This window comes from Hyaena hyaena, unplaced genomic scaffold (assembly GCF_003009895.1).
Source record: "Hyaena hyaena isolate Hyena2069 unplaced genomic scaffold, ASM300989v1 scaffold_27, whole genome shotgun sequence".
Lineage (NCBI taxonomy): Eukaryota > Metazoa > Chordata > Mammalia > Carnivora > Hyaenidae > Hyaena > Hyaena hyaena.
In genome coordinates this window covers 1,551,869-1,575,006 of record NW_024080659.1, presented here as the reverse complement: position 1 = coordinate 1,575,006, position 23,138 = coordinate 1,551,869, and the positions used below count along the sequence as shown (strand labels likewise).

Here is a 23,138-nt window from a genome sequence, read left to right as displayed (position 1 = left end):
ATTTTCAATATTAAAAATCAGTATTTTTAATATTAAAACCGCGCTAATTTTAACAAAATGACAGGGAAAAACCCCAAGGAACGATCTACAGGGAAATCCATCCTAACTGACCTCCCCTCCTCCCCCGACCCTCGCACACACGCACGCTTGCACACGCACACACACTCTGATTGGCCCCAGCAGAGCTCCCAGTCATACATGCACACGTCACAGACTTGGGGGAGGGGTGCTGGCCCGGAACAAGTACCAAAATAGTTTTAGAAATGCCTGTCCAGCCCGGCACAGGCGTTAGAAAAATACTCTTTGCAAAGGGAACGGGGAAGGACGGTGTGTTGAGTGGGAGGTGGCACGGGGCTTGGGGCCCCGCTGTCCTCACCCGGCAGCGCCCGGCTTCCAGGGAGCCAACGCCCAGCGGAGGGGCCGAGGTGACTCTACCCCAGAGGCTCCAGGCTGAGTCCCAGGCCCACACCCCTGCACCCCCCTGGGCAGAGGTGGGCAGGTCTCGCTGGAGGCCATGGGTTAGCAGGTGCGGGTCTCTGCGCAGGGCCGGGGGTCCCGGATCCCAGCTCCCAGCAGGGCAGCCGGCAGCCAAGCGGTTTTGGCCTTCCTGGTAAAGGAAGAGGAGAGGGGTCGGGGAAAGCTGGGGAGACCTGAAACTGCCGACGGCCTGGCTGCAGAGGAGCCGCCGCCGCCGCTGCCCCTCTAGGGCAGGCAGAAGGGCCACCCCACCCATTCAGGAGCAAGGGTCCTTTGGGGATGGCCAGCGGTGGGCTGGCGGAGTCTGAGCACTGACCACACTGGGCCCACTGAGGCCCAGGGCGTGGCCAGGGAAGAGGCGGTAGTAACCCTGGGAGACGAAGAGGGAGCGTGGGGGTGGGGGCACCAGGCGCACCTGGAGGGACCCCACAAGAGCCGGAGGGATCTCCTCCGTAAAGCGGCCAGGCCAAGCCACCCCCGCGCCCCGAGCCGCCACCGCCCCTAGGTGGTTTGCTCTGGCCTGGCCCCAAACACCAGCCATGCCGTCCAGGCGCTGACGGGCTGGCCCTGCCTTTCTAGTACTGAACTGTGAAAACGCACACTGCCGTGCAGTAAGGGCCAGGTAGACCCGGGGCCCCCAACCCGCAGCACCTCATTTGATCAGGACGGCGCAGGCTTGAGCCTCCTCTTCGGCCAGGTTCCTCAGGTTCTTCTCGGATTCCTCTGAAGAGCTGCAGGGAGGGGGGCAGAGGTCAGAGGGTCCTGGGACCTGGCCCTTCCTCGGGCCTCTGTGCCCAGCTCCCGCAGGCTGAAGGGTGGCAGAGGGAGGCTGCGGAGCCAGGGCAGCCCCTCCTGCAGCTGCGCCCACCCGCCTGCCTCACCCCAGGAAATCCTTCACATCCTCCACCGTGACGTCCCCTGTCGTGTCCAGCGTGGTGTCAGCACTGGTGGCTGAGTCAATGGACATGGGCGAGAGCGTGGCCTCAGGCGGCTCTGGGGTGTCTGCAGGGAGGAAGTGATCAGGACCCCAGCTGGCCACCTGGGCACCTCTGCTCTCTACCTTCCACCCGTGGGGACCTGACCTGGACCCAAACCCAGCCCGCCACGGGGAGACCCCCACCCCCTCCCACCTGGCCGGTCCCTCCCCAGGCTCTGGCCTCCACCAGGCTGCTGCCGCCTGCCAGGTCTGCCTGCCTGCCTGCCTGTCCGCCCGCCTGCCTGAGCGGCGTGGGCACACCCAGCCCCCTTACCATCTCCCTTGCTGCGGACAGGATCGGGGCTTCCGTCGCAGCTCCCTGGGGACAGGACCACACCTGGCGTCCCGTTAGCCTGGCTCAGCTTGGGCGACTCTCGGAGCCTGTGGCTGTAGAGATGAGGCCATGATGGGTGCCACAGGCAGGTGTCTCAAGGCTCAAGTGCCAGACCCTGCCCTCCCTCTCCTGGGCCCCAGGACCGGAGAGGGGGGAACCCCAGGGAGGGCCACCCTGGTTCCATGCAGAATCTGAGCACCGGGATGAGACCAGCCTTAGTAACAGGCCCCCAGGACTGCCCCCTCCATGCACCTTGTGTGGGTGGTGTCTCGGGGCCAGCTAATGTCCAGAGAGCAGAGAGGCTCTGTGATGTTCCGGGCACTCAGAGAGAAGCGTTCAAACTCCGATGGAGAAATCAGGTAAAAACCTGGGTGGGCGGATCAAGAGTGGGGTGCAGTTAGGGGGTGTGACCCCAGCCACAACCCCTCAGCGGCACCCCCGCACAGCCCCTCTGCCGGCGCTGCCCAGCAGCTCTCCCGGCCCGCCGCAGGCCGCTTGCCCCAGGACGCCTTCCCCTCACCCTGGCCGTGGCGCGTGAAGACGCAGGAGGCGATGCCGCTGATGTCCTCCTTCCGGATACAGGAGTAGTGGACCTGAGGCCGCAGGCCAGGCACGGAGAAGACGTGCACGTCGCCCAGGTTGGTGAGGCAGGCCAGACAGGTTTCAGCGTAGTCCTCACAGGCCACGCTGGCAAACGTGGCAAGTGCCACCTTGCGCACCCGACAGCCCTCGTGGGCTGTAAGCTTGAACTTGGTCTTGGCGCTCACCTTGGGGAGCGTAAACACCTGGCGGCAGGTGGGTGGCCGGTGAGCAGGGACTGGCCCTGTCCGTACCCACAGGGCCCGCCCCCCCAGATGCGGGCACAAGCTCCTGCCCCAAACCCAGCCTGCCAGTTGGGCCTGCACCCTGGCTGCCTAGTGGCCTCTGCCTGGGCACCCTCTGCCCCAAGCTACCCTCTCCTCAGACTTCACCTAGGCGTCACACTGCTCCCGGACACCTCCGGGGGCCCCTCCATCTGGGACCAAACCAGTCATACTGGGTGGTAAGGTAAGGTGGCTGGTAGCCACTCAGATCACGAGTTCCTGCCAGACAGAGCGCTGTGGAGGGCTCAGAGGGTCCTGGTGGGGACTCAGGCAGGAGGGTCCTGGGGCATGTGGCCGGCTGAGGGAGCATCTGGGTTCCCCAGGGGGAATCTCTGCTAGTTCGGGGGGATGTGTCTCAGGCGGAGAGGGGGCCTCAGCAGATCGGGAGTATAGTGAGGGCAGTTTCTGGAGGGTCTAATGGTGTCTGAGGTGGGAGCCCGGAGGGTCTCCATGGTGCTTTACCTTGAACTGCTCCTCAGATGCGATGAGCACAGCGTGGCCGCCCTGCATGTCAGGTGCCTGTGCCAGATCCCGAGAGGCCTCGTATGGCTCGGGCAGTGGCCGGCCGCGCCCATCCAACACGGCAATGGCCACCACGGGCGCACGGTGCATCAGCTGCACCTCCTTGCCCAGCACAGCCTCCACTGCCCGCTCAGCTCGCTTCTCGCCCCCTGCTGCGGCCGCCGGCACCTCCAGTGCATAGGCAAACACGGACCCCGAGTTGGTGCCTGCCCACATGGTGGGCCCGTGGTGGGCCGCTGCGGGACGGCAGGGGCTGGTGAGGCGGGGTGTCGGCCTCTCCACACAGGTTCCTTCCCTCTTCTCTAGATACCCCAGCATCAGTTCTCCCGTATCCCACGCCTCCCCAGGGACCTCAGCGGGCCTCGGGCCTGAAGCACCTCTACACTGCTGACAAAATTTGGGGTCTCAGATACAACCCTCCTGTAGAAGTGGGAATGGCTCCCAGGACATCTCGAGGATGTCACCAGGTACCCAAACTAGACCCTGATCTCTCCAACCCCATCCTGCTGTCCCCTCGGCCCCCATTTCAGTGACAGGGTCCCCCCAAGCACCACTGACACCCCCTCACCATATGCCACCGCTAGCCCCACCGAAAGACTTGGAACTAGCCCGCCCCCCTCAGTGCGCTTTCCACCCAACAGCCAGGCGTGGAGTCCTCGGGGTCAGGCTGGAATGAAATGAGGCTGGCAGAGACGTCGTCTAGCCGGCTGTCCCTGTGTGAGCTGAACCTCTGGGGAAGGTCCCTGGTGGAGATTCAGAGCCGAATGCCCAGGAGCCAGCAGAAGCCAGCAGTCACTGCTGTGTGCCCTTTATGAATCGGTGACCTCAGCAACAACCACCAGGGGGAACCAAACCCCGGGGAAAAATGAGCAACTTGAAACGTTGCCCGGACGGGGAACACCAGCCAGCTGGGGAACCTGAACGCCACCTGCCTTCCCACGGGGACAGCAGAACAAGATGAGGAGCCTGGGGCTACCAGGTCCAGACGCTGAGAAAAATCCATCGGATAAAAGATCCTCAACAAATAAATGACATCAGAAGGAAGGGGGCCTCCCCTCCCAAGCTCAGAGCCTGTAAGTCGCATCAGTGCCACATCAAGTGCAGACTGACCAGATGCTGACCCAACATCAACTACAAAAAGGAATTTTTGAGATGAAAGGAGAAAACCACCCCAGCCCAAGTGTGACAAGATGGATGAGCACCGGCTCCGCGGGTGGGTACGGGCACCGTGGCTGATGGTTATGCCTGATAGACACACACTCAAGTCCTCAAGCGCAGATTTTCACGTAAAATAGTCCGGCCAGATAAATGCCACGGTGTGGGGTGGGGACAGCTCGCAAGCTGTCTCCTCTACGTGGGGTGACTGCACTCTTCTTTTTGTGTTTGGTTAAAAGTCGCCGTTATACAAGGTAAAAATCAGTGAGTCAGTCAATAAACCTGACCACGTGGCTCTGCAGAGGACTGTCCTGGGGCTCCCACCACTCAGGGGCACCCGTCCCTGCGGAGTGAGGCGGCCAGCGCCAGCGCCTCCCCAGCCCCTCCGTGCCCGGGCCATCTTCACAGCACATACCCACCTCGGCCGCTGGCACTGGCTGAGCGCCGCACTCTCCTCCCCACATCTTGGGCTCCCGTCTCCCTCTTCAGGTCTCAGAGGCCCACCTGGCTCACTCACCAACCCCTCAGAGCTGGAAATCCCAGGGGGGACCCCTTGGTGGTCGCCAGCTCAGTCTGGCATACGGAGCGCTTTCCACCCTCCTGGGTGCCGCGGTCCCCCCTTCTCCCCGCTTCCTGGATGGCCAACTCAGGCCCGTCCTCCCGGCCTGGCCCCCTGGCCTCACCATCTCGAAGGAATGTGTCGGCGAAATAGAGGCAGCGAACGACGCCCGAGAGGGAGTCATCGGCTGAGCGGGGCTCAATGCGGCGCTGCACGGGGGTCATCTCCACGTCATGGGGGCAGGCCTGCTCGGCCAGCTGCGCATTGGCCTCCTGCAACTAGAGGGGCACCGGCCTCCAGAACGCCGCCTCCCCCACACCCCGGCTGCTCCCATGCAGCCTGGTACCCGACATCCCGGCACCCTCCCCGGCCTGTCCTGATCGTCAGGGATGGAGGGAGCGGGGGAATCCAGGGGCCGGGGCGACAGAAGGGACATCCAGCTCGGAGCTGAGGCTCCACTGCTGTGTCCGGCCCCGACAGGCAGAGAGGTGGCACCTGGGCAGTGGGGCCCCGGCTCACCTTGCTGTTGGCATTAGCGGCCCGCTTCTTGCCCGAGACTCGGCTTTTGCGGATGCGCCGGAAAGACTGACGCAGAGACTTCTTGAGGGACTTCACCCGGGACAGCGGCCCTTCCATGGCCAGCGAGTCGCTGGGATGCAGGGTACACCTGGGGGCAGCCAGGTGCCGGTTGTGCCACGGAGCAGACTCCTGGCGAAGCCGCCGCGCTCCTGCCCGCCCTGGGGCTCAGGGAGCCGGAGCCCCGCTGCCCCTCGAACCTAGCGGCTGGGGGCGTAACCCCCTCCCAGCAGCACTTCTTGTAAGGACAGAGCTGCCAGAGGGGAAGGGGACCTGAAGGTTGCCCTACCTGCACCCTGTTAGAGCTCAGAAAGGGAAACTGAGCCCAGACAGGTATGGGGAGACACCAGAGGTCTCACGGGACGCTGGGGCCAGGTGCAAGTGCAGACCCCACTCACCAGGCTCCGGGCCCACCGCACACACACCTGGCCAGCACCGGGCTCTTGCGCTGATAGTCGAAGAGGCCAAAGCCATGACTGGTACCAAAGGCCACGAGGCTCCACTCAGCATGGAGCGTGACAGCAGTGACAGCAGCTGGTGGCAGGCACTGAACCAGCACTCGGGGCTGGAAGCCAGCAGGCCACGGCAGTGGCCCCGTGCGCGGACTCAGCCGCTCGTGGCCCTTCCATGTGAAGCCCTCTCGGTCCTGGAGGAGGTCCACACCGGCCACGCTGACCGCCTGCTCTGATGGCACGTCACTGAGCTCCAGCACCAGCACCTGAGCACACAGCCGGGACGGGGTGGGGGAGGGGTCAGCGTGGAGGCTGGGACTGCCCAGACCCCACCTGGACCTGCAGAGCCACTGTTAGGGCGGCCCCAGCACGGTCTCTACTTTATCTGCTTAATAAGCACTTGCTGAAAGCCTAGTGTATATCAGAGCCTTCGCTGAGCACTAGGGAACATGATGGTGACCAAGACCAGCTGGTCCTCGCCTTCCAGGAGCAAAATATCCCACCCCCGCAAGCCTCCCTCCGTTTAGCAATAAGCATACATTGAGCACCTTCTGTATACTGCACGAGTGAGAGGAGAACAGCAGTCACCAAGACCCGCTGGCCTTTGGAGCAAAGCACCCCCACCAGCCTGTCTCCTATTTACCAGTAATTACCCACTGAGCCCCACACGCCATGCCGAGAGCTGGAGGCGCGGCAGTGCCCCAGACCTGCTGGTCCCCACTCAGTGCTCCCCTAACGCCTGCGCACCCGCCCCTGGTGTGGTTCCCTGCGGCCACAGCTTGGACTCCAGGCCTCCAACAGGCTCCACACCTCCCTGGCTGGCCTCACCCCAGCCAGCCCCACCCGCAGCCTCATTCCCACCTTTGGGCTTTTGCCCAAGTGCACCTACCCCCCCCCCCCAACTCGACCCTGTAGGTCAGGCCCCCTTCCTCCAGAAAGCCCTCTGAGACCCCAGCCCTGGGACACCTCCGCCTTACCTGGCCTGCAGTGCCAGCCACCACCATCTGGGCTGTGTACTTGCAGAGCGCCACCTTCTGCACGCCGAGCCGGGGATCGTCGCTATAGGGGTCAAAGCAGCCCACCTGGAGGGCGGGATGGAGGGATGACATGGGGCAGGGCTGGGACCAGGCTCCCCAGGGCCGGGGTAAGGGCCCACCTTGCGGAAGGGCGGCCAGTCGTCCTCAGCGGCCTGGGCCAGGCTGTCAGCATGCTCGCAGTCCGTTTGGAAGAGGCCAGCCGTGCTCAGCTTGTAGAGTGGCCGCAAGGCCACACCAGAGGCGTCCCAGAACCGCACGGTGCCGTCCTCGTGGCTGTAAGGAAGGCAACGTCAGGCCCAGCCCAGGTCCCTGTGCACCCCCCATTCCACGCATCTAGTGACCACTCACTGAGCACCTACGACATTTGCCATGCACCGATCAGATGCCTACTGCACACAGCAAACAGGAGGCATCTACTGTACACATGTTGAGTGCCTACTGTGTGCCAGACCACATGCATTTGGACCTCTCAAACAGGGTGAGAAGGTGTGGAAATAACCACCAGTGAGAAGCAGGAGATGACATAGGAGATAATGCAGGGAACAGAGGCTATAGGTGCATCCAGAAAAGGCAGTCAGGAGTTAGCCACAGAGCAGCAGGAAGCCTGGGAAGGCTGGGAGGAAGCAGGGAGGGGAAGTGGGGGGCAGGAGCAGACAAATCTGGGGTGCAGCCTCAGGACACAGCTGCAGAGCCCACGTCAGGGACCTTTGGGCGGCGGTGGGAGCCCAGAGCCAGGGTGTGAAAAGGTGCAGGAGTGTCTGGGGCTGGGTGGGATACCTCCAAAAGCTCTGAAAGCCAAGATTAGGAGTTTTCAAGCAGGGTAGGGGACACTGGAGTCAGAGGCCTGAGGGTCCCAGCACAGGCAGGCGGCAGGGGCAGGGCAGGAAGTTGGGGCCTGAGTCACTGGGCACGTCAGCGCCCGCCAGGCCTAGACTGGGCTCTCTAGCACCTGCCCTGGGCATAGGAGCGTGGGCCAGCCCAGATTTTCCGGTCCCAGGGCAGGCTGGGTGGGTGGGGCTCAATTCCAGACCAAAAGGCAGGGCAGGGCGGGGCCTTTAACCAGGGCCCAGGGAGGCTTCATCCCAATCCACCCTGCAGGAGAGGGGATGGCCTGGTCCCACCAGAGCCGGGGCCTGAGTCACCCGGCAGGCCAGTCCCCACCAGGCCCAGGTCGGGCTCCTGCACTGCACGGGCTGTGCCACGCCCCATCTATCCGCATACACAAGCATACGCGCGCGCGCGCGCACACACACACACACACGTCACACCTGTGCTTGGCCACAGACCACAGGTGTGCGCCTACCCAGTCAGCAGCAGTCCCCTCTGCGATGGCTCCTGGGCCAGGTTCCGGCCCCCGGTGATGGGCCAGCTCTGGGAGAGGGAGGCAGAGATGTGGAAGCAGGTCAGGACAAACGCCTCATCCTCACCCTCGGCAGGGCACCCAGGGCCCAAACTGCCCGGATTCCCCGTGTACACGGGCCACAGCCTCGCCTCCGAGGCTATGCCTGCAACACCCTCCCTGGCCGTGTCCCCGCCCCGCAGGAGGCCCTGGGCACACACCGAGGCGCTGGAGGCAGGCTGGGGGCTCTGCTGCTCGCCAGCGCTCACAATGCGGGCCCACAGCTTGGCGGGGACGTTGGCGACGTGTGCCGAGCAGGTGATAGCAGACGAGTGCAGCGGGGCCAGGTACGGGGCAGGCACGGCGGGCCAGCCGGGCGTCTGCAGGTCGAGCACCACCAGCTCCTCCTCGAGCAGCACAGCCAGGGCCTGGGGCTCGTCGAACTCTGTGGGACGAGGGCGGGGTGAGCACAGCCACAGGGGGCGCGGCGCGCGGGGCACGGGGTGGGGCACACACCGTCCTCGGGCCGTGTGCTGTGCACTGTGAAGAAATCGATGATGCGGGAGGTGAAGTCCAGGGTCACCAGAGTCTCAGCCCGGAGCACACTCACACAGTGGCGGTCACCGTAGCTGGCGCGGGGCATGCCTCCGCTGAAGATGATGAAGTGGTCCCTGCACAGCAGGTGGGGAAGCCACGTGAGCCACCTGCCAAGCGCACACTGCCCAACCGAGGGAGAGCGCTGCGGGATGCCCCTGTGCCCCAGAGCCCACCCTCCTCCCCCCTGCGGCCCCAGCCCCCCAGCCACATCTGAGAACTGGCTCCCCACCTACCCAGATGCACAGTTTCGCCACAGAATCTTGTTAATGGCTTTGCAGGGGAAGGGGCCTGGAAGGGTGGGACAGTGTCGGGCTCATCCGCTCACAGGGACCAGAAGGGCCTCAGGTCACATTTCTCCAAGCTTCTCCCATTCCTGCTCTGCCTCCATCGCTCCTGGCCTCACAGCTGGCTCCTGGCTCCCACCGAGGGGAAGGCCCATGGCCCAACCGTGCCCCCCCGCCCCCCGCCCGGCAACCTCACCTTCGAGGACGGGGCTCGGCACTAGCCCCTTACACAAGCCCTCCTGGGTACCCCCACCAAGACCGGGCAGCCCCAAGTGCCTGAGCTCGGGGTCCCCAGCCAACCCCATGCTCAGGTGGCGGGGCTTGCCCGCAGCCTCCCGGCACTCACCGTAGGGCGTGGTGGCTACCGTAGGCTGTGTCGTGGGGGAGCTGCCGGCACCCGCGGACCAGACGGCGTAGCTGCCGTCACTGTGTGAGCTGACCAGCGTGTTGCCACTGCGCTCCCAGCACAGGCTCTCCAGCTGCTGCAGGGGGGCGGGGGCAGTGTGAGCAGGGCCCGGAGCAGAGGGCCCCGGCTGCCGGCGCCCGCCTCCCGCACACACCTGGGTCCCCAGGAACACACGGTCCGCGCACCGCGCCGCCCGGTTCCAGATGACCAGCAGGCCCCGGCTGTAGCCGATGAGGATCCTGGTGGGGTCCCGCAGGTGTCCCTGGAGGGATTCCACAGGGCCCAGCGCCTTCCCACACCGGTAGTCGTCCGGCACGCTGCGGAGGGGTGCAGGTGAGCCGGCAGGAGCACTGCCCGCGCGCGCACTGGCTGCTGGGAGGTCCGCCCAGCTCTCACCTTCGAAGAACGTCGTCCGGGGCAAGAGTCTGCCCCTCAAGCAGTGTTAAGGTGGGAACGTCCAAGAAGAAGACGCTGCTGCCCTCGGTGCCCAGGGCCGCCAGGTCACCAGCCGCCAGCAGCAGGACTACGGTGACTCGGGCGAGGCTGAGTGGGCCGCTGTGCGGGACGAGGGGGTGGGTGAGGGTGCAAGCCTTTCCGCCCGCTGAGAAGCGGCATGGAGGGGGCTGGGCTGCTGCTGGTAGCTCATTATGGACCCTCTACGCTCATGGAGGCCCGATTATCGAGTGGGCTGGCGCACCGGGAAGGCGACAGTGGTGGCTGCGGGCATCACAATTAGCTCACTCAATTATTCATCAGGATGTTGGGAAGGAGAGGGATAAAAATAGGCTCCCCAGGTCTTGGAGACAGGCTCCTGAGCCCCTCCCCCTCACTAGGAGGGGAAGGCAGGAAACAGGCCAGCGCCTGGGCCAGGACCAAGGGCTCTAGAACACACGATCCTCCTGAGCCTCACCCAGAGTCTCTGCTGCCAGCCCACACGTGTCTCTCTGACTTTGTAGGAGGGCCCCAGACTGACCCTGCCTGCAGAGGATGGGAGACTCCAGGGTCCCGCCCCCGTGTGAGGGTGTCACCCAGCCCCTGCAGGGGGCAGGACACACCTCTCACTGAGCAGGTACGGGAGTCCTGAGGGTGAAGGGCTTGCCCACTCTGACCATTGCAGCAAGGGCCAGCAGGGCCGGAAGCCAAAAGGCTCCTCACACTCTCACCAGGAGTCCAGGTCCACCCCAGTGACCCCTGGAGTGTCCTGCTGGCACCTCATACAGCCTGGGACAAAAACTTCCTTGTCCCCTAACTGCCCTTTCACCCACGCACATTGTCACCCACTGCCCCCCTCCAAACTGTTAAAGGCCCTAGTGGTCCCCAGAGCGGGGACACTACCTGCTCGCCTCAGACTCAGCCAGAGCCCCCTATCTCACACTTGCAAAACCCACATGGCCCAGCTCTAGGGACCCCGAGCCCAGCTCCAGGCACCCTGCCACCCGGCACCCTCGCTTGAGGATGGCTTCCTCCCCCCACAGCGCCTGTACGAGGCTGGCTTCCCCACCCTCCCCCGGGATCCCCCTCTCCACCCTGTGCCCGCAGCTGATCCCTAGCCGAGCCCTCCGGTACCTGGCACCATCAAAGCCTGGCCGACTGGGTGGCTGGAGGCTGAGTGCTTCCTCCAGGTGGGCGCAGCCGTTACGGTGCACGACCTCCCAGAGATGCAGGCTGCTGTCGTCCAACAGGGTCAGGAGGCGGCCCTGGTGGAGGAGCGGAAACCAAGACTGGGCTGGCCTGGGCTGGGGAGGGCGGCGGGGGTGGGGGGGTTGCCCATGAGTGCCGGTGAGGGGGGTGGCTCACCTGGCCAGGCAGGAAGTGCATCTGGGTGACGGTGGCCGTGTCTCGGTGCAGGCCGGTAAATTCCACACCGGGTGCACCGTAGCTGAGAGCACAGGTCAAGGGCAGAAGCAGGTATGGGAGATCCTCCTCTCCGAGAACCATTCCAGTGGGCCCCAGCCAGGTATGCCTATCCAGAAGCCCTCCAAGGTGCAGATGGGACCCCTCCTTGAGGCAGCACTATCCTATACCCCCAAGACGTCCCCAGGCTCAGAGTGCAGGCTCCGCTCTGCTCCTGCAAGTGGGTGCTGCTGTGTGACCTTTATTTCCTCATCTGTAAAATGGGTTAGTGAGTCCCACTCCCACCTTGCGGGGCTGACGCGGGGCAAGTGAGAATGAAGACACACACACCCAGCACAACTGGTCCCGGCCTGGCATGCAGCCAGGGTTCCGCTCTGTGTTGGCCATGTGTGTGCACACGTCTGTGTACACAAGGGCTGGGCCCCCCAGGTTGGGATCACACAGGCTGAGATGACAGGCCAGGCTTGCGCACGGAAGCCTGGAGCAGAGGAGAGTCCAGGCTGCCTCTTCCCACCGCTCCAGGCCAAGCCCCACTGTGGGCACGGAAACCAACCTCCCTCTGGGGCGTGCAGCCAGCAGCCCCCACTGTGACCGGGGAGAGGCCTCGGCCCACCCATTTCACAGACAATCCGCAGAGGCTTAGAAAGGTTGGGCGACCTGCTTCAAGTGCCTGGTGTCAGTGCCAGAGTCGCAGCAAGGCCAGTCCGGTAGGGCTGAGGGGGCCCCGGGAGGGAGGGCTGGGGAGGGGTCAGCGTTGCCCAGCAACAACACAGGAGCCCGTTGCTCTGGAGCCAGAGTTGGGATTCCCTGCAGGAGCCAGGAGGACACAGAAGAGGGGACAAAAGAGAGGGCAGGAGCGCTGGGCGGGAACCAGGGTTGCCAAGGAGACAGCCGCCCCTGAGGGGGAGGGGTGGCTTCTGTGGCCAGCCTCAGTTTCCCAGCCCACGGGCTCCGGGAGAGGGCAGGGGTAGCTTAGGGGAAGGAGGGAGGGGAAAGAGGAGGGCCCAGCCTCCTCCGAGGCCGTCTCCTCACCGGCAGGTCAGGTTCTTTGTGAGCACAGAAGCCTGTGCACGAGCCCACAGGGCGATGGCTTGATGGCTCGAGTGGCTAAGAGAGTGGCAGGGAGCAGGGCACGGAGACCCGCCTACCATGGACAAGGAGAAAGGGCTTGGGGACCTCGATACACCTGTGCGGTGGGACAGCACCACAGGAGCAGGCCAGGAAGTGCATGGCCCCCAGGGCAGGTCGGGGCTGGGGCTGGGGGTCCGGCCACTGCCCCCTCCCCACCCCCTTCCCTGCCCCACCAGTGCCTCAGGGGCCCATGGGAGAGGAGGGGCATCCCGGCCCAGCCACACTCCCTCGAGAAGGCAAACTCACGAAGCACAGGCCCAGATGCCCACCGCTGCTGCCTGGCCACCCAGCCCTGGGGTGGGAAGACCCTCGTCCCCACCGGGCCTCCTTCCAGGAACTGACTCATTTTCTGCCAACCAGTGTCCCCAACGAGGGTCGTGAGAGCCACAGGGTCAGAGGGTCATGTGAGGAGGGGTGAGCATGGGCACCCCTCACCAGACAGCCTCCAGCCAGACCCTACACCTCTGTCTCCCCACCCGAGGGGCTTCCCTGAGAGCAGTGGGGGTGGGGTTCTCCGTGGCAGGCAAGGAGGCCTTCAGCTGCCTGCTTGCCCCCACCCCACCCCCACCCCGCGCTCGCAGGAAAATGCCCGCTTTGTGCGGCTCACACGGTCCATTGTGCGGCCGCCAGCATCCAGGTGGGGGCCGCGCGGCGCTCACCATGCCGAGCCTGGCACTGACCCCAGCCCCTCAGCCAAACACACGTGTCTTCACATTCACATATGTGCGTGTGCCCAGTCACCGGGGCCGGGCCCGCCGTGCGACCCTGGCCCACTCAACACCTCCGCTGGGCACCATGCGTGGCCAGCCTCCCGGCCCGGTGTCCCCAGTCAGTGGCTGGACTGGCGGTCGGGTCGCCTAGGTAACTGGCCGGCTGAAATGCAACGATGGACAGCTGTGACCACCGCAAGCCGACCCCGCCCCCCATCTCCGCAAGGAAGAGTCTCAGGGCAGAAGCCACACCACCAACCTCCACCAGGATCTGGGCGCCTACTGTGGCCTCCCAGGCCAAGCCAGGGCCAAGGAGCCCGTGTACAGGGAGCTGCAAGCAGGAGCCTCCGAAGGGCCCTGAAGGCCTCGGTTAGCAAAGGATACATCTTGACGGCCCCAGACCTGGTGCCGATGGCCATGATGCGAAGCTCCGGGTCAAAGGCCAGGGCGCTGGGCTGGTTGGGGAAGCCATGCTCCACGGTCTGGAGGGGAGGGCAGGGCATTGGCACTGGCACAGGCACGGCCGGCCGTGGCCCACCTGAGGCCCGCCCCAGGGCAGCCTCCAGACTACAGCAGCCGCACAGCAGGACGGGGCTGGTCCATCGGAGCTCCGTGCCTCAGTGTCCTCAACTCCGAAACAGGTGACCGCACGTCCAGTCCACACCGCAGAGGCCCTCCCCAGCCAGCCCGTCTCTCTCAACACCCACGACCGGCGCCCTGTGTGCAGGGCTCCGGCAGTAACAGAGAGAAGCGGGACCAATGAGGTGCAGGCACAAAAGTCAACCCTGCCTGTCCCCCAGAGCAGGGCTCTGCACCCCACTTTCAGAGGTGAGGTGCCATGCTGTCTGGAGTCTCGTATGAAGTCCCGGGCACTCCCCACAGGCCCCGAATGGAGGTCAGCTAAGTGGAGGCCCTAGACCCTCCCCCTCCCCCAGGGCCACTCCCCCAGGCAGGGCCAGTCTCAGCACAGACCCTTGCCCGCAAGGTTCTCCATCCTTCCGTCCACGGGCTCGTGTTTTCCTTGGTTTTCCCACAGCCACCAAGGAGCTTCTACTCACCCCCAGAGGCCCGGCACGAGGGACCCCCTACCCCGTCCTCAACACCCATGTGGGACACCGTACGTAGGCCCAGGTGTCTCCTGCCCACTGCCTCAGCAAGACACACATTTCAGAAGACACCCTGGTCCCCACGCCTCCACCAATCCAGGCACGGACTGAGCCCTGTATGCAGCCTGCTTGGACTCAGGCTAGTCACGGCACTCTCCGAGCCTCAGTTTCCCACCTGGGCACTAGGGGCGGCTCATCTAACCTGAGGACAGAACAGCCCCTGTGGCTAGGGGTGGAGGGGAGTGCTTCCCTTCGCGCCCTCCACCCCCCCCCCCCCCCCCCCCCCCCCCCCCCCCCCCCCCCGCAACTAGCATCGCCACTGATGGTGTCTAGCCAGTCCCAGCCTCTGCTGAGGACCCTCCCCAAGTTCCCACCTCACCACCTGGCCCCTCCCTGTCCTCTTCCCCACTCTCCCCCAGCTCACTTGACTCCAGGGCCAATGGTCTTGTGCTCTCCTCCAATTTGCCAGGCAGGCTCCAGCCTCAGGACCTTTGCATCTACTGTCCCTCTACCTGGAACGGGCTTCACCCTGCACTGCCCAAGGAGGGCTCCTTCCCATCATTCAGGTCTCAGCTCAGGAGTCAGCTCCTCAGAGCCCTCCCTAAACCACCCTGCTCTGGCAGCCTCCCTGTCCCCACACTCCACGCCCTCACTCTACTTTATTTTATCTACAGCACCAGCTGTTATCCAAACTACTGCACGTTTCACTCTTTTGCTTTGGATTTTCACTGTCTCCCCCACGAGTACATCAGCACTCTGAGTGAAAAGGCACTTGTCCCTTTTGGTCACTGTGCGGTGTCCCATACCTAGAAGGGGGCCCCACACACTGCAGGAGCTCAGTATTTGTTAAACTGACATAGAGTTGACATCCCATACGCGCCCTGTGGGATTTGGATGTGAGACGGAGTCCAGAGTCCCGGCTTGCTTCTGACCCCCCTCCCATCACTTGGGAGTGTGGGACCTATTTATTCTCCAGTGACCACCTACCATCTCCTCTTGTGACCAAGCCCCTTGCCCAAAACCACACCCCTCCCACCAATGCTGCCCACTCAGATCCGGGCCTCACCCCCCCTCGGCAGGGAGCCCTCAGCTTCCACCAGCCCGGCCCAGCCAAGAGGAGCCAAGCCTCCCCTCCCACCTCTCTCAGGTCTCCTCTTCACACCCGACTCCATGGCTAAGGAAGTGACACCTTAACGCAGCGCCTGCTCCCACCACTGTCCTCCTGACGCTCACAGGGCTTTCCCCTCACGGCCACCCAGCACAGCAGGGGGCCATCCTGACACCAGCCTCCCCTCTGGGCCCCTCAGGTCCCTGGCAAGTACTCAGCTATCACGTCTGAAGGTCCTGGCCGCCTCCCCAACACCAGGAAAGCTCGCCCGCCCTGAGAGACGTTCCCGCCTCGGCCACTTCAGGCCCGGCCACCCCACAGCGCTCTCCCGGACGAGCGCACCGTCGAGTCTGGCCCAGGACCACAGCAGGCCCTCCAAAAATCCCTGCGCCCCTCGGGGCTAAAGTCAAATCCCACTGACAAGGGGATGCAAGGACAAAGTGGCCCAGCTCGCTCTGTGACTTTGGCAAGTCGTCACCCCTCCCTGAACCTCGATTTTCTCACCGTGTGACGGGGATAACGACCCTGATCCTTAAGAGCAGGGAAGGCCTGGGCAATCAGAGGTTTGGAGTAAAACCGAGGCCAGAAGCAGCACCCCAGGAGACGTTAGCAGGGCGAAGGTTGGGGCCTGCATCTACCACATGTCAGTGCAATGGTGGGGGGAGGTGGGGGCTGAAGGCAGCCCCTTTCCCGTGGCCCCTCTTGCCCTACCTGGGACAAGAAGGCGCAAACTTCCACACACACCCGCACCTCCACCTTGGCTCAAAGGACAGGTGAGCTGGCCCAGGTGGTACAGGGAGCCAGAGCCCACAGCAGGGGAAAAGGTGGCCCCATTTCACAGCACAGGAAACTGAGGCCCCACACACCGAAGTGTAGCTGAGTGCAAAGCCAGGCATCTCTCTTGAAGCCCCCCAACAGAGCAGGGCAGGTCAGAGCCCCACAAGGCAGAGCCTAGGGCCTTGGGGAAAGAGAGGAGAGGAACATGGAAGGGATTTCCCAGTCCACCCCCCAACATCTGCCTCTACTCCTCACCCCTCCCCACTGGCCCGGGTGCAAAAGCAAAACAAACTGGGGCCCTGGGCTGCCCCCAGGGCTGAGCAGGGGCTCCAAGAGCCCCCAGAGGAGGAGAAATAAAGAGAGTGAGAGCCGGAGTGAGAGTTCTAGAGACCGCACATGGACACAGGCAGGCGGAGAGACACGCAGGAAGAGACGGGCAAAGTCTCAGAGATGAAGAGACAGAGAGGGAGAGATGAAGAAAAGACAGCAGAGATACGCAGAGATACACAGGGACAGAGGCAAGACACCCCCCCCTCCCCAAACACAGAGGCATAAGCTGAGGATACGGAGGTGATCACAGTCAGAGACACGGGCAGAGACCCAGAGACCGGCAGAGTCGCACAGAGACAGAGAGACACACACCCAGGTAGCCCGAGACCTGCAGAGCCAGGGCCAGTGAGGCCCACCGAGACCCGGACGAGCGGACTCGGAAAGTCAGCGAGAGACCCAGACCCACCCAGAGTCCGGGAGCGGAGCAGGGAAAGAGGCGAGAAGCGGGGCCCGCCAAGGGGCGCGCGGCCCGACCCCTGCGCCGCGCCCCAGCCGGGCGCCCCCTCCCCCCGGGCCCTACGTGGCTCCGGCCCCTGGGCCCCCGGCTTGGGCCCCCGGCCCGCCCCCTCCCGCCCAGCCCGAACCGCCGCCGCCGCCGCACCTTGTTGAAGGCGAAGAGCTCCTGCTTGAGCTTCTCGCGCTGCGGGTCGGCGCCCTGCCGCCGGAACCGAAACTTCATCATCTTGCGTCCGGCTGCCGGCGCCGCGCCCGCCGCCGCCGCCGCCGCCCGCAGGATGCGCCGCGCGGCCCCGCCGGTCCTGAGGCGCGGGCGGGGCGCCAGGCGGCCCGGGCGCGGGCGCGCGGGGCGGGGCCTGCACGGAGGCGGGCGCAGAGGGCAACCGATGTGCTGCCCGACCAATAGGTGTGCCCGTGCGTCGCCCGCCCCGCCCCTGCCGGCCAGACAATGGGGGAAGACTGGGCCCCCGGGTTCGGCCGGGCTCGCTAAGGTACTCTCGCCGAGCATGCGCTGCGGCGTGGGGCCTGCCGGGACTTGTAGTCCGTGAGCCAGGCCTCCTGCGTGGGCGGCTGGGTACGAGCTTTGGAGGGGGCCGGCGGGTGTTCCCGAACTTGGAGGAGGCGTTTTCCTTCCTCCAACGAGGAGCGACGTGCTTACTCACGTAATGAGGCAGACCTGTCCCGAAAGCCAGGAGAGTTCTGACTGGGGCAACTCCCTCAACCCCCTCAGCCTCAGTTTCCCCATCTACGCTATGGTCTAGTGATTGCCAAGTTTTATTTACAGTTTCGCGGGACACTGCTTTGTTCCCCAGTGGGCCAGAACACCTCCTCCGTCATGCGTTTACCCTGGGTGGGTGGTCAGTCAGGCATGCCCTCCTCAGCGCCTAGCCCCTGGGGGATCTCCTACACATCCTTCAGGATCCAACATACAAAGCTACGTGTGGCAGCACGGGATCCTTAGGAGGGCCATCGGCTAAAGATAGGGGCAAGTAAGTAAGAGACCCTTCCTCAGGAAGTGGCTTTGGGACGATCCTGAGATTGGATTTGGGCTGTTCCAAGATGGGGGAAGGGCCTCCCCTGCTCAGGGAACAGTGTATAAACAAAGCTGCACCCCGCCTCCACTCTCAGAGGGACAATTGGCCTGTCCCCACCCACCTCCTAGGCCGCCTTTTCTCATCTGGACGATGGCCTCAAGGCTGAACCTTTCTTCCAAGGCCGAGGATCATAGGCTGCCCAGGCCCAGGGCTGGGCAGAACGGAGCTCCCAGAAGCCTAGGTGGGGCAGGTGGACCGGCCCCAACCCCAGCGGCCTTGTCAAAGGAGACAGGCCTGACCTCTGACCCTGAGGTAGCTGCCAAGCAACAGGGGCCTGGCTGTCTTCCCCACCCCCCACCTCGCCCCCCTGCCCCACCCCACCCTCCACCCACGCCCTTGGGGCTGCATCTGGAAGAGGAGCTGGTGCGGGAGCAGCGAGGTAATGAGAACAGCAAATCAAAGGAGCACCTACTGTGTGGCAGGCACTATTCCTGGGCCTTTCCTAATCTCAAGGCTTCCTGCTCTCCACTTCTGGGTGAGGGAGGAAGCAGTATTACCCACTTGACAGTGGAGGAAGCTAAGATAGATGGGCAAAGGCAACAAGAGAGGTTTCATCCGAGCTGCGGGCAGAGCTGGCTGGACAGAAGGGTCAGATCCCTCCGGCCACCGCCCATCCCACGCCGACACAGGCAGCTCAGGCTGCCCTGCCCCCCACTGGCTGAGGGATAAGCCCTGAGCCCCAGATGCCTCCTCTGCAAAATGAGAGCCTCACCAAGGGAAGTGTTGTCAATTTACACCACCACCACCACCACCTTTGTCATCATCATCATCATCCTTTACAAGCTGTGTGGCCTGGAGCAAGTTACTTAAGCTCTCGGTGCTTCCCTTTCCTCATTTCCTCCTCCTCTTTCTCCTCCTCCTCCTCATCACCATCCCTTACAAGCTGTGTGGCCTGGAGCAAGTTACTTAAGCTCTCTGTGCTTCCCTTTCCTCACCTGTGAAAATGTGGAGACTCTTAGTACCCACCTCAAAGGGTTATTGTGAAGATGAATTGAATTAGGACTTGTAAAGCCCTTAGAAAGCTCCAGGCAGACAGGAAGAGCCATGTGTTAGCAGTTCAGAGTTCTTGCTAATTGCTATCAGAGCTCTTCCCCTCTATCACCCTGGGCAAGTCCCTGCCCTCCTGTCTTCATTTTTCTGTCTTTGAAAAGGGACTTAGTCATCAGGCAGTAAGCAGCCCTGCCTCCCCACCACACCTCCAGCTCACAATTGCAGGGGGTGGGGGACCGAGCTGAGTGGAGATCATGACCACCTTGTGCCACAGTGGGAGACGCACAGGGGCTGTGGGAGCCCAGAAGAGACATCTGACCCAAGGGGGTGTCCTGGAGAGAGGGGACAATTCAAGCTGGGCTGTAATGCAGGAGTTTAACAGGTAGAAAGACCTGGGGGGTGGCCAGAGAAGGGTCCCATGGCAAGGAGGCGTTCATAGTGTCAGAAGTCACCCCCATGCTTGTTGACCATGCAGATTCTAGGTCCTGCAGACGTGATTGCCTGTGGAGTGAGGCCCCAGAATGTGGGTTCTAAACCAGCCCTTTCTCAGGTGACGCAGGCCCAGCTTGGCCTCATCTGATCAGCTTGAAGGGGGTTAAGTGGGAACACCGAGGTACAAATGGATAAACTGAAACTTGGGCCGACTTGCCCAGCCCACGGAACGGCACTGGAGAGGGTGCCATCCCAGGCTGGGAGGGCCTGGGGCACTAGTGACTCTTTGTCCCTCCCCTCCCCACCCCCCAGAGCCTGGTTGGGAACAGGCCTGTGATTACTACAGTAGCCCAAGGCAACAGGGCCAGGCCACAGGGCTCCTCACTTGATGCAGGAAACAGGCTCCAGGGAGCCCGGGCAAGGGCAAGAACACAGGATCTTCAGGGATTCGGGCTCCCCCATACGTTCCTGAGAACACAGGAAGGGAAAGCAGGTCCCTCCTTTGGGTCTCCCAGCTTCGGGTCAACCTCGGGCCAGGGGAGGCCTGCTCCCTTCTCGGCATTTCCTGGGTGGGGTGGCCTCTCCCTGCTTCTGCCTCCCCCTCCTGCAGGGCCCTAGCCCAGCTCTAAAGTGAGACTCGGGTCTGGCTTCAAATCCCAAGACATCTTGGCAACTGGATGACCCCAGGTAAGGAACTTGTGCACTTTGGGCCTCAGTTTCCTCCTGTGTAAAATGGACGGAAGACTAAATGAGATGACTCAAAACAGGAGTCAGGTGTGGGGCAGGTTCTGTACCCAGTGAGCCACTTGCTTTTAGGACTCTCCCTAGGACCTGCTGGCTGCCTCCCCGTTCTTCAGACGTGCAGGACAAGCTTCTGCCTCAGGACCTTTGAACTCCCCGATTCCTTGCCTGGAACACTTTGCCCCCAGGTTTTCACTTAGCCAAACCCCTCACATTCTTTTAGTTTTAACTTAAATGACATTTGCTCAAAGAAGCCTATTTCCCTTACTCCTGATAACCTTCTCTGCCTGATTCTTCTGATGGCCTCTTCCCACTCACCACCTATTTGACCTCTTTATGCGGATATTGTCTCCCCAGCTTGGGAATGCACTCCCTAAGGTCCTGGTGGTTTTTAATGCCATTGTTCATTGCTGTGTCCCCAGTGCCCACAACAGTGCCTGGCACACAGTAGGTAATTTAACGTATTAAAATATATGTAAATTTAAAAAGATCTGAGGCCAGTAAGACAAAATGTCAACACGTGTGGACGGTAGGTACTCTTGTGGCTTCTCTGTTAGTTTAAGTATTTTTCAGGGTGTTTGAAATATTTCATTAAAAATATAAAACACAATGGGGTGCCCGGGTGGCTTGGTCTGTTGGGTGTCATACTTCTGCTCAGGGCATGATCTCACAGTTCATGAGTTAGAGCCCCGCGACAGGCCCTGTGCTGACAGCTCAGAGTCTGGAGCCTGCTTCAGACAGCTCAGAACTTCCCTCTCTCTTTGCCCCTCCCCTGCTTGTGCTAAGATAAACATTAAAAACATTTTTAAAAATATAAAACAAATAATAATCATCCACATTGTTTAGGAGTCAGGTGCACAGGAAATGGTGGGAGATGGCATGTGGAGAAGCAGGGGGGTAACAGGGGTATCCCCGAGACAGGCTGGCATGCACCAGGGGCGTCCTCAGAGGCAGACGCCCCAATAAATACCATATCTGTGTTTTATCTGCCTGTATCTTTGCAAGCACGCTGGAGGGAGGTTCAAAGGACGATCCCACTTTACAGACCGTAAATGGAAGCTAAGGGTAGAGACGTGACTTGCCCAAGGCCACCTGCGAAGGGAAGGAGGGAAGAAGGATGACATGGGAAGGCCCCAAAGGGAGACAGAGTAGGGGCAGCAAGGGAGTAGGAGGGAAATCTGACCGAGGGAAGCAGGCCCCGCTTTCCAGGCGCTGGCCCAGATCCCGGCTGAGGCCACGACTCTCCTCTGCTGCCCAAACCACACACGCAGCTTCTTCCTGGCCGCGCCCCCGGGGGCCCAGCAGGCCCTAGGATTCCTGGAGTGGACTGTGGGCCAGGGGTGGGCAGGGCCTGGGGTGGAAGGGAATGAGGGAGAAACGTGGGTCGGAAGTCAACTGGGAGGCCACTGGGGAGCCCAGGCCCAGGGGCAGGGGAGGAGTGAGCACCTCATCCTGCATGGTCAATGAAGCTGGCTCTCAGGGGGTTCTTAGAGCCTAGATAGCCGCGGGGCCGGTGCATGTGGGAGCCCCCAGTCCCCAGAAGGTGAGCAGTGTGCTGGGCCTCAGTGAAAGAAAGGCCAGACAGACAGGAAGAAGGTTGGAGCAGACCCAGCCTGTCCTCATTTTACAAGGGAGGATGCGAAGGACTGGTCTCCAGAGCTCCAGGCAGTGAGCCTTCTCTGGGGACAGGACTCCGCCCTGACGGTCCTGACACTCTCCCCTCAGCCTAGATCCTGAGCTTTACTGCTTTTCAGCTCCTACTGAGCCACAGGACCTGGTGATTCAGGTGCACCCACCCCCTACAGGGAGTGTCAAGTTTGATGCTCCAGGTTGACACTGTCATAGGCCTACCTATGCTTCATTCCTCTCTGTGGCCCCAAGTTCTAATCCTGCCTCTGCCAGTTCATTTTTCTGGGCCTCATGTTTACTTCTCTGCAAAACGGGAGCAAATATTAATTGCTACCATTTATTAACACTGAGGATTTAGCCTGTGCCAGGCCCCACAGTCATTCATTTAATTCTATGTCCATTGTACAAAGAAACCAAGATCAGAGAGGTTAAGTAATTTGCCCAAAGTAACATAGCTAGTACATAGCAGAGTTGGGATTTGAGCCCAGGCGCCAAGTAAGGTGTTAAAGGCATGCCCTGCTGGGTTGGGTCCCCTCCGCACACGCCAATTAACGCTGAGGGCTCCGGCCTGCTTGGCCGGAAGCAGTGAGGAACCTAAGTTCTCGCCTCTGGGGCCTTAGCTCCCCATCCAAACCAAGGGACAGAGGTCCCCTGCCCCACTCTGAAGCGCTGTCGCCTAGACTCTGCTGCCACACTGTGGGCACAGGGGGAACTGCACCAGTGAGCGCCCTGCCCCCTAGCCAGAGGACCACCCAGTGGCTGCCAACGCCAATCTCTTAATGATTTGGACTTGTCCTCAACACAGCAGCCGAAGGGATCCTAAGTCCGAGCATGTCCCCTGCTCAAAACTCTCCCATGGAAAGCCACTCACAAGCTCCAATTTTAAGTAAAATCATTTTTTTGCAATTTTTGTGATTCAGTTGTTAAACAGTCATGATTGAAAATTATATAAAATCATGCTGAAAACAAAGGTAATGTCCAAAACTGAGCACTTCCTACTTTACTACATTCTGCTGTCTCTACGCTTTCTTTTCCTTGTTGGTGGAGACGGCGTACCTAGTGTGCTTCTGTCCACCTCTCCACAGCCCTGCATTCAATGACTGTATGTTGACAGCTTTGGACCGGCCACTACAGAGTATGTGCACCATGGGAAATGGCAACCACCACAGACCAGGCTGGATTTGAGGACTTCCTAGACCAGTG

At 62.2% G+C, this 23,138-nt stretch overlaps 1 protein-coding gene across 2 annotated transcripts; it reads right to left on the bottom strand.

Annotated features, from left to right (window-relative positions):
* Positions 1-28: 28 nt before the first annotated feature.
* Positions 29-17,317, bottom strand: LLGL1 (LLGL scribble cell polarity complex component 1). 2 transcript variants are annotated; one of them, XM_039227280.1, is made up of 23 exons: positions 17,195-17,317; positions 13,657-13,754; positions 11,375-11,456; positions 11,144-11,274; positions 9,974-10,132; positions 9,732-9,894; positions 9,518-9,653; positions 9,121-9,175; positions 8,807-8,961; positions 8,512-8,735; positions 8,255-8,322; positions 7,071-7,224; positions 6,892-6,996; positions 5,888-6,180; positions 5,406-5,553; positions 5,011-5,164; positions 3,113-3,408; positions 2,308-2,572; positions 2,040-2,154; positions 1,728-1,840; positions 1,359-1,479; positions 1,129-1,208; positions 29-607 (listed from the first exon to the last, which is right to left on the bottom strand). In XM_039227280.1, exons 1-22 carry the CDS (start codon positions 17,273-17,275, stop codon positions 1,130-1,132), a joined length of 3,195 nt encoding a protein of 1,064 aa, XP_039083211.1. In that variant the 5' UTR covers positions 17,276-17,317; the 3' UTR covers positions 29-607; position 1,129. The 2 variants fall into 2 exon arrangements, with proteins under 2 accessions (XP_039083211.1, XP_039083212.1); XM_039227281.1 differs by having other exon boundaries at positions 9,518-9,650.
* Positions 17,318-23,138: the final 5,821 nt, after the last annotated feature.